Below are 13,442 nucleotides of genomic sequence, written 5' to 3'. Positions count from 1 at the left end.
TGCATTAAACACTATCATCATGAAGATTAATAAAAAATACTTATTGACTGTCAAAGTGCAAAGTGATTACCTAAATAAACACAAGTACTAGGCTTTCAAAAATGAACCAGATGGAACGCGTGTTTTCTCATTTGACCCAGGTTAAAAGAGTAATCATTTACCAAGAAATGTATCAGAAAGAATCAGATGCATGTGACTCAGAAATCAGCCAGGTCAAGCACAGTGACTGCCAGACCACAGCAGCCAGTCAGCTGACTGACTGCCGGAAGGGAGAGGAGGGGGGGAATGATGAAACACACCAGGACTGCAGGCAGTGAAGCATTAAGGACTGTTTATTGTACCCAGTACAGATTATAATAAACTCAGCAGTGTAAGAAACACATTGTGAGGGGAGGGGACTGAAGCCTATACATTTGCAGACAATCCCTGTGTCTGGGGTGGAGCCCATGATATACTGTGTGTCTTCACTGGGGCCATTGCTGGAACTCTGGCCTTTTACATACACATACACACACGCACACTCACACACGCGTGCACACATACATGCACACACACGCACGCACACACACATGCACACACACACACACACGCACGCACACCCACACCCACTTAACAGGCAAGATAATAACATCTTCTCATCTATTCTCCAACCCAATACAGAGGCCTCTTAAAGAAACAGTCTGCAGTAGTTGCGTCATAAGGATCAAGATTGGTTTTTAAAAAGGTACATATCTATTAGAGCCAGAACTATACAGCTTATACATTAAAATCAAAACAAATGCAGCCTTATAGCAAAAATATATACTTTATATACGTTTTTCTTTGCCCCCATTCGGAAACATAGATAATGAACACAAAAAAATGCAGAGAATATCACAAATATCATCTTTGTCCAAAGACAGTAAAGCGATATGTTAGTGGACACAGTCTTGACTGATTACACCATGCGAAGAGAAGCAGAAGTCTCCTGTTGACAACGTGATTGGCAGAGTGGTGCCCAAAAGAGGGTGTCAAAATGTCACCCTTCGTTTTGCATGCAATGTCCTGATGCTCCTGCCATACTGGTGCATCAGAGGAACTAGTACACTGCCGAGGAAACATTAAGCACCCAGACAGAAATACAAAAATGTAACCATTTATCATACATAATAACTTCTTAGGCTTTTATGAATGATCAACGCCGCAGGGAAAATATGTACTTGCGTTATGTGTCCCTTTTGAAATGGAGGAGATGGAGTGCTAATCATCTCTACAGTTGAGCAATAAAAGGACCCAGCATTGATGAACAGACATGAGAGGAGTATACTGTATAGACTGTGGGCTCCTACCGTGGGGTGCAGTCTCTAAAGGGAAGCAGACACAATCTCGTACACGGGCAGAACGATTAAAGAACGTAACATTTACACGAGAGAGCAGCCCGACCGACTAGCCTGAAATACAGCAACGCCCCAGTAACCTGAGAGTTCTGGGTCTCTAAAGTTTCAACAAAACTGTAAAACAGCTGACATATTAAAATAAAAAAAAACTGCAGTCCTATCTACAGGAAACAAACTGATCAGTGGGTGTAGAATATGTTGTGTGTTTTGTTTTTTTGTCAATCCGTCTTTGCAAATTAAAGCCCTTTCACGGATATTGTAGTTCAAATGTGGTGACATGAACATGGGGGGACCCAAAAAGGCATCTATAGAATGAATAGTGCTGCATTTAGATTATCTCATCAGATTTTTCATGTTTTTACTCTGTTGGTTATTTGATTGTTTTTAAGAAAAGCAGATTGTCACAAACTCAGAAATGCAACAACACTTTCAGTCTTGTATAAAGAGGGTGTCTGTCCGTTCTTTTTAAGTCGGCGGCGTATGGCCTTGCTTCGCTTGGTCTCCATAGCAACATCAGCCCGTTGCCTTACTTTAGGTAGCTTGTAAGGTGGGCAGAGCTACAGAGTCCACTTCACAACCCTCTCCCTTTCTCTCTCTCTCTCATATGATGGCGTAGAAGACGAGCTGTCGCAGGTTGTTCCCTCATTCATTCTTAGCTTGGGAGCTTACAGAGTTTATGAAGGTTTTCCAGGGAGCAGGAGAGAGAGCCATGAAGGAGTCGAGCGCCAGGTTTTCCTTGCCAGCAGCTCAGCAGTTCCAGCTCTGGATTTTAGAGTGGGCGTCGAGAGACTTTGGGAGTGTTTGCGTGTAAATGTGTGGTGTGCGTAGCGACCCTGCATCTGGTTAGTAGCTGTAGCCGTCCGGGAAGGGCAAGCCGGCCACACACTGCTCCCCGACGTCCAGCAGGTAGGGAGTGGTTTCGTCGTAGTGGGTGAGGGGCACAGTGTCGTCGTCCAGCCCCGGCAGACTGTCCGGGTCGACCTTCAGGTTGGGCCTCTGGTTGTCAGGGAAGGCCATGGAGAAGAGGGCCTCGGGGTCACACACAAACTTGTACACGTACCTCTCACCAGCCACCTGAGAAAAAAGACAGAAGACATATTTAGCTCACATATGAAACCACCTGATTAATACTGCTTGTGCATTTTGAGTGAGTAACATCATATTTGTAAATATGTGACTTCCTTCACAGACTCTACAGACTTAAAAAATAAGTTCACCCAAAAATGTAAATTCAGTCATTATCTACCCACTCCCATGCTGATGGAAAGTCGGGCAAAGTTTCGTAATCCACAAAACATTTCTGGAGCTTCAAAACAGTATTGCAACATTCTCCTAAATAACTGGAACTGGGACTTGTTTTAAAATGTAGAAAAACAAAGAAGAAAGAAAACACATAAAATGGCTCCATACAGCTTGCCTTGTGTATTCCAAGTCTTGGGAAGCCCAGAGACCAAAAACTGATTTTTAAAGATGTTATTTACACCCTTTTATAAGCCAAATTAACCCTGTTGCTGCTATCCTAAAAGCGTTGCCATGCACATTATCCGAAGTGAGTGCATGAGCTTGACTTTGTCTTTTCAAATCAATTTAGGATCTCAGGGCTTCTGGAGACTCAGATTACACTGGACGAGCCATTTTATGTTTTTCTCTGTTGTTTCTTTTACATCTTAAAACAAGTCCCCATCTACTTCAGTTGTTTAGGAGAATGCTGCATCACTGTTTTGCTGTGAAGCTCAAGAAAAATTTTGTGGACTATGAAACTTCACCTGACTTTCCATTATCATCCAAATTTTAAATTTTTTGGGGGAACATTGCCTCCAGTAATCATCTGACTCCAGTACATTAACCTGACTGATCCACCCATACTATTTTTTCCGATCAAACTTATGCACTAGTGTAAAATGTTGATCACAATCTAGTAGACGTCTGAGAAAACAAACACTAAACATAACTACACTAATATATTCAGTAGAAGAAGAAATGTGCCTTAAGCCTAGTTTTCATTGCAAATCTGGCTGTGATAAGAGTCTGTATCAGAACACCCCGACCCCCATGCTTTTACTCACATATCACTACCGAGACTATTTGAGCCCACATGCAGCACAAAGTTGCTGAGGCAAAAAGGTGGAGGGAGAAAAAACAAAATGGTGAACGTGCCTTTACCTTCTGCATGATGCCCTTTTCGTAGTAATAACGCAGCGAGCGGCTCAGCTTGTCATAGTTCATGGCCGGTCTGTTCTTCTGGATGCCCCAGCGACGAGCCACCTGAGACCACAAAAGACACATAAACACAAAGAATTAACATTAGCTTCAGAGAATTAGAACAACATAAACCCATATATTACAAATGTGTTACATGAATAGAAGTGAACAGTTGTGGACAGTGGGGACTGACCTCCTCAGGCTCAATGAGCTTGAACTCCATGCCACGCCCAGTCCAGGCGATGAAGTGACCGTTGGCTGGGTCATCCAGTAATGTGACCAGGAACTGCCACAGCTGCAGGGAGCCGCGGCGCTGGTAGGGAGGTCCGTCACGATAGACAGAAGGTTCCTGTTTGACTTTACCTGCGAGTGGAAGGAGGAGAGAGTACAGAGAAATAAAGAGGCAGAAGGGGAGAGAGTGAAGAAGAAGAAAAGTGTCAGTCAGCACTGTTCTCCACCACGACCACAGTGTGGTGAGACATTCCTGCCAGATGGTCACTGTGAAGTGGACTTGCTGTTCATTATGCACCATGAGCAGTCAAAGGACTGGACTGTGTCCCAGAAAATACCCACAGTAGAACAGTTTATGAGCAGCATACAATATATTGGGTTTAAGTTGAATGTTTTTTATTGTTTTTTTAGTCTTACCTTCTAATCTTTCAGGGACCACACAGGTATCATCAAAGTACAGCTGAGGATCTCTGTCAAAGGAGAAGCCTGGAGTAGAAAACAGAAAGAAATGCAACATTAATCGGATGAAAGTGTAACAGCAGATAGAGCGTGGGAAACAGGCTTATGTGCTGAAATGAAGGCCAGTGACCACGTTCAACCCCGAGATCCAAACTGCATACAAAGCAATATAGCTGGGCAGCTTCCCAAGAGTGGAAGCTCGTATTGTGCTGAGCCTCTGCCAGCTGCTGATGTGAGAAATGCACTGCGTGCCGAGCAGCTACACAGTATTTACTGATAGATTCACTTCCCCTTGAGCCGTCATTTCAATGCTGCTGAGCGCTATTCTTCCACCAGCAGCTCGATAAGTCAGCAGGTTCAGGGTCACAGAGAAAGGACTCCACTAATGAAATTATTCAAACATCTGAGACAGAAAAAGACAAAAGCAGACATAATCTGAACTTACTTTCATGGTTATTTTGGTAGAAGCTCCCCGCTCTCCCAAACGATGACTGACAGTTAGGCACTTCTGTAAACAAAGAAGAAGGGTGCATAAATTTAGACCAGAGACATCCTCACTGTCATATCAAATGTGGAATACATCAAAGTCTACCTCACAGCTGACAGATATATCTGGATCACTGCCACTGTGTACAAAGATACATGGCTTTGATACTTAGCATCTGGTTCATTCTATGTTTATGGAAGAGACATTCAATCTAAGCTATATTAGTGTGTTAAGTCACATTGATAAATATATATTATAGGTATTAACGGTCAAACATGATGGCTGCTTTACTGGCCAACCAAGTACCATGTTCATCTGCAGATCCAACAACTGGGCTGAAAAATGCCCAAACACACCCACACACTCTAGTAGGAGTGGACTAAATCCCCGATCAGAGGAGACTCACAGCACATAACATCCCTTGCATGTCTACCGAGCCTGTAAATAAGATTAGCACCATGGTTGCTGTTTTAAATCTCAATGACAATCGAGTTAGGCCAGTCCTCCCCCCGAGGGGTCAAGGCCTATCTTCCGTTAGCAGCGTCTCTGCACTGCGTACCAAGCGTCTCCACCCCCACCCATTATATTGTTTCCTGTCTACTGATAAGACAACCAGAGATCAATCTTGAGCAATGTTTCCTCAAGTCTGTGTCTCCTCTCGCTCTAACTTTAGGCAAGAGTCTGGAGGAAGTAATTACCACGCATGCAGAAAAACAGAAAAGATAAACTTCTTCTGTCAAACACCGATAATGCATGGGTTCAAATTGTGGTTTCACATGAATGGTTTTGTCACTGTCTGTGGACCACTGACGCAGCAGTAACAATATGTTCCATGTCAGTATGCCGAACATGCGCTTTTTCCATCCATCTAGAGATACTAGGCCTCTGTGATGCAGATATTTAAAAAGGCCATAAGAAGCTAAGAGGATTTGTCATTACATCACAGCCTGCCAGCCGGTCACACACCAGGCAGAAAAGGAATGAGAGTATATGAGAGCGAGTGAGTGAAAAAAGATATAATAAAAAAAAAAAAAAGAGTTGCAGTTTCAGGAAAAGAGGATGTTAATGCATCAGAGCGGGGACAGCAGCTGGGTGTGTGGGCGTTAGGATCAAACAAAGCACCGTCAGTAGCTCTGCCTTGTTTGATTTATACCATGTGAGTAAACTGCAGCTCTGCCACCACTGTTTGACAAGGCTTTTTGGAGAGGACTGGCACCAGTTGTCCTCTTGTGTATTCTACAAAAACAAGTGGAGAATCACCAGGCTCTTACAACCAACTGGCTGTGCTGCAGGTCACTAAGTCCTCTGAGGGAACTGGCCTAGATCTATTCCAGGTAAGCTCAGTGAGGAAGTTCTCTGCACCTGGCTGGATGACCCATTTACTTTTTGCCCTTGGAGGCTTAGGCTGTGCTAAAAGACCCACTTTTACTTTACTGGCATGACTCTGGAGGAGTGGTGCAGATTAGGCTCTGAGGCACTAGCACACGCTTTGTGGGCGTGTTTGTATGAAAGGAGCACCTGTGCATCCAGGCCTCTGCTGAATGCTAAAACTCACAGGCATGTGGTAGTGCCCAGAACAAATATGGCAGGGCACATTCCCTACCCTCTGTCTGCTCTACTTGTATGTGCCCTGAGACAATTACTTTCACACAGTGTTGTCAGAAGTACCCAGGAGCTGTACTTGAGTAAAAGCTGAGATATTGTGTTAAAACATTACTTTGGTACAAGTGAAAGTCACACATACTAATAGTAGTTCAGTAAAAGTATCTGATGTTGAATGCAGATTACTGGATTGACATTCAGTACTTTTCAGATAATCAGAATAGGTGTATTTATTTTTTTTCATCAGAGTGCTAATAAAATAAATACATTAAAAAATAATATACACTGGCTCTGATGCAGCATTAAATCTGCAAAGTAACTAGTAACTAAAGTTATCAAATGAATAGTGAAGTAAAAAGTATAAAGTACCAGAAAATGAAAATATTTTAAGTAAAAATCAAAATCGTTTCTGAGTATGTGATTTCATGTTTAATGTGATTCATTACATGGAATCACTGCTTTCACACAGCTCACAATGGACCTCACAGAGCAAGTACAGAGATGTAGATAAGCTCCACAGGGATATCATGAGAGGTAATGGACTCTTTCCTCCTCTAAACCCTGCTACTCACCAGAATCGAAGCAGAAGTCACGAGGCTCCTGCTTGATGGCCATGGGGTGGAAAGCAGCCTGACGTGGAGGGCCTTGGGGAGGACCTGGGGGGCCCATGGAGGGGACACCCTGCTCGGTATATCGTGGGTCGATCAGCTCTTGCTTGAAACCCTGGGGAGGCACAGCTACCAACGGCTCTGACATCTGCCGGTGGTATGGTGGCCGGCTGTCACGTGGCAGACTGTTGTTGTTGCTGCTGGCGGGCTGAGGCAAGAACTGGGTGCGCCCCTGGCTCTCTGATGGGGGAAAAGGTAGACATGGCTCTGACATCTGCCTCTGGAACCTACAGGTGGAGGGGAAGTGACAGGACAATGTGAATTAGCCTCTTTGTTGAAACATGGAAAGCAAATGAAGAGAGGTTAAAGAGGTTCAACGGTGAGCGCTCACCTGTGCTCAGGTGTGAAGTTGTTGGCATCCTGGTTGATGGGTGCACAGGGCACGGCGAAGGGTGGACTGTGGACTGGGAGTGTTTGCTGGTTGGGAGATCCTGCGCTTGCCGTTATAGGCTGTTGTATGTGCAGTGGATGCGGCCCTGGGGTCGGATTGGCTACATGGGGGTGAGGAGGCGGGGTCTGCTCACTCAATGGGTGTGTTCTTCCTGTGCTGGTGGGGCCGCAAGGAGAGACTGGTGTTGAGGGGGGAGTTAATGGCTTGAACCCAGGGGTGGGTTTCCTGTCACAGGCACTGTGGACAAAGAGATTCAGTCAGAAAAAACATTAATCACAGAGGGACAAACAATATGTTATCCTGTCACTGCTGCTGTGCTTAGCTTAGACTGGGAGACTACAGATATCATTAGTCACTACATACCTGTAGCTGTAAAGGCACTTCTCTCCGTAGGGCATGGGACTCCTGTCCTGGCGACAAGGAGAAAGCTCTTTGGAGGGAGTCAGCTCTCGTTTGATCTTGGTTGGTGGCGGGCCATGAAACATCACTAGACACGAGGAGACATAGAGAGAAGGAACAGCTGAGTGCATGAGATAAACTCCAGATATCACCTAATTGAAGCCATAAACAGAAGTGCAGCAGTTATCTTAACCACATTTGGAACTGATGGATAAATGGACGTATGGACAGTGTCTGTGTATTCCCTCGACTGACAGAGCCACTTAGCAGCAATTTATCATGTGCCCTAATGACGGTCGACTCTGGGCTCTGAAAACAACCATCCATCCACCACTGCTAGGTAGCATGATACTAACTGCACTATGCACACAAAAGCTATCAAACTTCTCGTCTGATTCCCATTAGGGCAGGCCAATACCAATACCCATGAATCAGTGTGGCTGTAATCTAATGGCGCTGAATGATTTTCTTCTCCCGTGCTGTAACCATTAGACACTAGCAGTAGCTCTCTGCAAATCGGCTGCAGTTTCCGGGGCGCCACATAATAGCCAGGCAGAAACTAGATCCCTGGGCACAGAGGAGCGGGAGCCAAACAAATCACCCATGGTGCTGATGGACCTAAGCAGAGCTAACAATGGGCACGTGAGCTCCCCTGTGCGCGCTCTGAAACTAATGGCTCGAGTGAGACTCCTCACGCAGAGAACAGTAAATAATGGGCAGATTAGGCATCTTTTCTTACTCTGAACTGGTGGATTAACCAACAAGCACCCGGCGTGCACACTGCTCTCCTGCACAACCTCAGATAAAACATTGATTCTAAACATTTGAAACACTTTCCATACCAATTTTTGTTGTATTGATACACCTGTACAAGCTGCATTTCTTGTCTCCTCTCTGACAGAGTTGGCACATGCACTGGTGCAGTGCCCACATAGCCCAACTCCTCCAGAAGTAAATTTACTTAGATGCTGTTGTTCTGACAGACAAGCCATCATCATTCCGTCATTTTTTCCCTGTGGCATTAAAAATTATATTGAATGTCAATATTTTTCAGGGTATTAAATTGAAGTTAGAAATTCCAGTATCGTGACTACACTAACCTCTAATAGACTGAGAGTTCTCCTCCATCACAGAGTAAAATTATACGTGGTTTGGCCTGAGTTGGTGAACCGGTGCTTCACCCCATGTGATGCCCTACTGACTGTAGCTCACATTGGAAAATTTCGTTTTGGTGAATAGGCAACTTGTGAGAGAGAAAGGCTGGCAGCCTAGCAACAGAAGCAACTGCCAAACTCACTTCCCCTGTATCCGAGACCCACACAGGCATGCATGCGCACACACACAACAGTGTGCTGACAATACAAGGTCAAGGACTACACCATAACGGTCGAGTACATACAGTATAAAGCAACAACCTTCGATGGGGTCCTCTTTAAAATACATACATGTAAATGCATCGACTTCAATAATACGTTACAGCACTATGGACAAGTGGTCAGTTTGCAGCTCACTTTACCACAATAACCAAGATTTAAAAGGCAGCCCTGACAAAGACAGGCAGCAACCACACCCTGTCTCCACCTCCTACACATCAGACGAAAACATAAACTCAGAAAGACAGAGAGGAGGGGGAGGTCATAAAATGCTCCATTGGGTATAATTCAAATATATCCCTCAGCTGCAGCCTAAAGGCAATGTGCAGAGACAAACAGCCGGCTGTAAGGAGCAGTTTTTTGGGGGATGTGAGTTATGGGGAGCAGGACTGAAAGAGGCAGCTCGGAAGCTGCCCTATCCACTGGAATCTAGCCCACTTCAGCAGCAGGGCCTGAGTGCGAGAAAGTGTGAAATCAGATTAGGAGCTTGGCTCATGTGATGCCCCATGCCAATCGGCTGATTAAACTCAAAATGGAGGGAGGGAGGGATAGAGCAGCCTTTCCCAGAGCTGTGTTTTGAAGACGGAGAATAGTGTTTGTCCTCGGCAAGACGAAGAAATGTTGATGAAAGACGGCTGACCTGTACATGTGGTCAGGGACAGTCACTCAAAAAGAATAAGAGCTCCTTTCTCAAAGCAAAAACGTATGAATCTGACTTTTGTAGTGGTGAAAATATTTGACGCAGTGCTGCATAAATGTAAAAAAGCAGTTACAGTTTCTGTTCAGGGGACACATACAATAGAACAATAGAAATCAGGTACTCACAGCTATCCGACTGGAAATCTGGAACAAATTGTTCGTCATCAGGCACCTGGGCTGTGAAGACATAAGAGAATGATGCATATGTGAGAAAACTCAATGCATACCCCTTCTGACCTCTTTATAGCCAACAACTTAACACTAGACCCTTTAAGGGCCCAAAAAGCAGGAGAAAAAGGCAGAAGAAGGGAAAGAAATCACGAAAAAGGAGAAAGGTAATAAAAAAAATACTAAAGAAGAAAGTGAACAAGTGACAAGAGCTACTTTTAGAGCAGATATAAGGAGTCTTGGACAGCAGTTTCTCATGCACTGGACTTTGCTCTTTGTGCTCCAATTGCTAGCGCAAAAACGACGATCTTTCACATTCTCATCAAGTTAATCTTTAATCATTTAACTTGGCCAATTTCATCCAGCATCAAAAAACAATAGACTAAGAGACTCTCCGTTGACTGGGTGTAGTAGAGTGAAGTGAAACACAACTTTCACAAAACCACAATAATTCCGCTGAAATGATTCTGCAAAGTTTAATAGACAGAGTGCTTTCTATACCAAACCCAGCAGAAAACACAAAATAAAATCATCAGAAAATTATTATGGAACTCACCTTCTGCAATCCAGATCTCCTGCAGCTGACTGAGGTCTTGGAAGAGTTCTGGAAATCAATAAGTGAAAGATATTAAATAAAGGTTCCCACCAATCTAAATACATGTTCAAACACAGGATACTCACAAATATATTCATGGCATCAAAGCAATGTTACCTTCTGTGTCCTGGGCGAGCTCTGTGTCGACAAATTTCCTTTTCCTGTCATTCAGAGGCCTGTTGTGAGATGGTTCCTCCACATGAGACTTGTGCTGTTGGGAGAGAAAAGATGAAGAAATGTCAGAGCATCAACAGAAGATGCCACTTCCCTCCCAATGGACAATGCAGATGGTATCTAAGTGTGCTATAAATGTACAGTGATCTATGGTGGCTACAGGGAGGGCCATCCATAATACACAGCCATGAGTTGAGAGTGGTGATGAGATGTTTGAATCTGGCGTGTGACCACTTACACTGGGTGGGACCATAAATGGGACTTGCTGGTCATAGAATCCGTCCATGTTATCTGGGTGATTGGGGGGCTCCAATATCGGGGGGAGGGGAGGTGTTCGCTTTAAAGCGACAGCGCCTGGGTCACTTTGTGGGTCACTGGAAAACAAAATTGATGGTGGAAACATGAAGCAGGGGTACAAAGCTACAAAGATATCAATTTCATACATCCACAATCAGAAACTTTTTCAAAAGTAAGTCTTTTAGTCATAATAAGGGTGAACACAATGACAGTTAGACCTCACTATTAAGTGCAATACAAGATTTCAGATTAAACTGTGTCCAAAGGGTTGTGATTCACTTCTATAATATTTTTTATGGCCATACTTTGTGCTGCGCTTCATCATATGGAGATGTGTTTATGTGGCAGCACAACTGCACCAACCACCATCTCCTTCCAGCTTTTTATTTAACCAACAAATAGATCTTTGAAAAGAGTGATGCTGAGCGAGAGGAGGCTGCACAATGTAAACACACAGTCATAATGGAACACATGTAGTTATACAGTACACCGTTATATAAGCCGCACTCACTGGCCATCTGTGGCCATTACTTTCCACTCTACATCAGCCCGGAGATCAGGAATAATAGACTTGGAAATGTGACTCTTCAGAGTCTGTCTATGGTCTGTGGCATGTGCGGCGCAAAGTATTCCAAACAAGCCACTTATAGAGCTGGCTGGCGTCCTATTGAGGCATGAAACCATAAGAATTAGAGTTGCCTTTAGAATTTCAGAATCAGAAGTCTCTGTTCCCCTGTGTGTGCTACTATAAAGTTAGAAACACAAAGTTCCCTTTAAACAACAATAACACAGCGCTAACACTGCTCTCTTTCCTAACATCTCCCTCAGCGGAGTGATATGACTCACTCCTCAATCTCCTGTTAATGGATGACGAACACAGGATAGCTGCTGGGCAATAATTACAGGCGCAGAGCACACATAGCACTTATAACATTAACTCATTGTAAGGCCTTTGTTTGGAGCATGTGTTCACAAATCACATTGAATGCAAGAAGGAAGTTGCCATCAACAACTTTATAGGCTCTAGTCTGACGTGCTATACACAAGAGTTAAAATAGTAGTAGGTCAAATAAGGCAGTAGATTGGGAAATGTTACGTTTTTTATGAGGATAACTACTTTATTATCAAGAAACAACTATAGTAATGACATTTAGGACAGGAGCGTCGACTATTACAATATTATTATTAGGTTAAACTTCAGGAAAAATTAAACTAGGCTATATTGTGAAAGCTGGTCCGTAAACGCACCAAAAACTAGATTTAGTTTACCACATGCGGCTCTTAGAGTTACACTTAGTTTTCACTACAGCCTCACAGCTGCTGCAGGAGCCTGTATTTAAACAAGTAACAAGTCAAACTTTAAAAAACAACTCATCAGCCCGTTAACGTCAGAAAATCAGGTGCATTCTCCTTCAAACTTTGGTGTTTCAGCCCAGGCTGGTCGGGCCGCCGCTGGGGGACGAAGATCACCCGACACCCCCTGCCTCCTCCTCCTCCACCTCCCCCTCCCCGCCCTTCCCCCACCCATCCCTCCCTTGTTTTTCTCAATGAAGTGAAACTCGACCCGTGTGGAAACACAGGGGGAGGAAAAAAATGGCCCGTCCATTCATAAAAAAAAAAATCACAAACAGTCGCCTGACCGCGCTGATAAGCCACAGCCAGTATCTACGCAGATAAACCGAGGACCAAATACAGCGCATGCTGGACTTTAATACGAAATACGGTGTTTACTTAACGAAGAAAGGAGCCGATATAAAATGGTTGCCTAAGTACATATCTTTAAATAAGATGGCGTTGTACTTGTTTGTCTAAAATAGCGTTAGAAAAAATATATGGCCAAACCACGGCTTCATAAAAGCAACTTTTCGTCGAAATAAATATCGCAGCTTACCGTGTCTGTGTGTATATCTCCTCTGTGTCGAAACAATGCAGTAGAAATATCCACAAGTAAAAAAACAACGTGTCGATAGTCGTGTAGTCGTCTGCGCTCAGATAAACTGATGCGTCTCCTTCGACTCACAAAACTTGACTGAGCTTTTCGTTAATGGCCCGGTCGGTTTTCCCCTGGGCTCGAGCGGCACACAGAGACATGCGCTAATTGGTCAATCGACTCTGTCCATTATGTGGGTAGCCAATGGCTTCTCCGGAGCTAATGAATTATGCATGACTCCCTGTTTGGCCAATCAGAGCGGCGCAGTGGCCTATTTTTATGAATGGCTGGATTTCATTCACATTTTTTTCAGCCATCAATGCCAAGCTGTGTTTGTTAAAGGGCCAGCTGCAGTGGAAATATACTAACGATCGAAACACACAGAGGCTGC

The 13,442-nt window shown here is 44.1% G+C and overlaps 1 protein-coding gene across 2 annotated transcripts; it reads right to left on the bottom strand.

The window, feature by feature from the left end:
- Nucleotides 1-314: 314 nt before the first annotated feature.
- On the bottom strand, nucleotides 315-13,152 carry etv5a (ETS variant transcription factor 5a). Of its 2 annotated transcripts, none has more exons than XM_073474267.1 (13): nucleotides 13,013-13,152; nucleotides 11,063-11,198; nucleotides 10,768-10,861; nucleotides 10,612-10,659; nucleotides 10,014-10,064; nucleotides 7,780-7,903; nucleotides 7,357-7,653; nucleotides 6,930-7,252; nucleotides 4,714-4,776; nucleotides 4,227-4,295; nucleotides 3,772-3,941; nucleotides 3,540-3,641; nucleotides 315-2,450 (listed from the first exon to the last, which is right to left on the bottom strand). In XM_073474267.1, exons 2-13 carry the CDS (start codon nucleotides 11,108-11,110, stop codon nucleotides 2,220-2,222), a joined length of 1,620 nt encoding a protein of 539 aa, XP_073330368.1. In that variant the 5' UTR covers nucleotides 11,111-11,198; nucleotides 13,013-13,152; the 3' UTR covers nucleotides 315-2,219. The 2 variants fall into 2 exon arrangements, with proteins under 2 accessions (XP_073330368.1, XP_073330369.1); XM_073474268.1 differs by having other exon boundaries at nucleotides 2,124-2,450; nucleotides 3,534-3,641; nucleotides 13,013-13,131.
- Between the last annotated feature and the right edge of the window lie 290 nt (nucleotides 13,153-13,442).

This window comes from Pagrus major, chromosome 9, assembly GCF_040436345.1.
Source record: "Pagrus major chromosome 9, Pma_NU_1.0".
Taxonomy (NCBI): Eukaryota; Metazoa; Chordata; class Actinopteri; order Spariformes; family Sparidae; genus Pagrus; species Pagrus major.
This window is presented reverse-complemented; position numbering and strand designations above follow the sequence as displayed.

What these genes read in the sequence shown, in the direction of transcription:
- etv5a (XM_073474268.1), bottom strand. Translation starts at nt 11,110, where the DNA reads ATGGACGGATTCTATGACCAGCAAGTCCCATTTATGGTCCCACCCAGT. An exon ending in CATTTATGGTCCCACCCAGT is followed by an intron (nt 10,862 to 11,062) that starts GTAAGTGGTCAC and finishes CTCTCCCAACAG; the next exon opens with CACAAGTCTCATGTGGAGGA. An exon ending in GGTCCCTGAAAGATTAGAAG is followed by an intron (nt 3,942 to 4,226) that starts GTAAGACTAAAA and finishes TTCCACTCGCAG; the next exon opens with GTAAAGTCAAACAGGAACCT.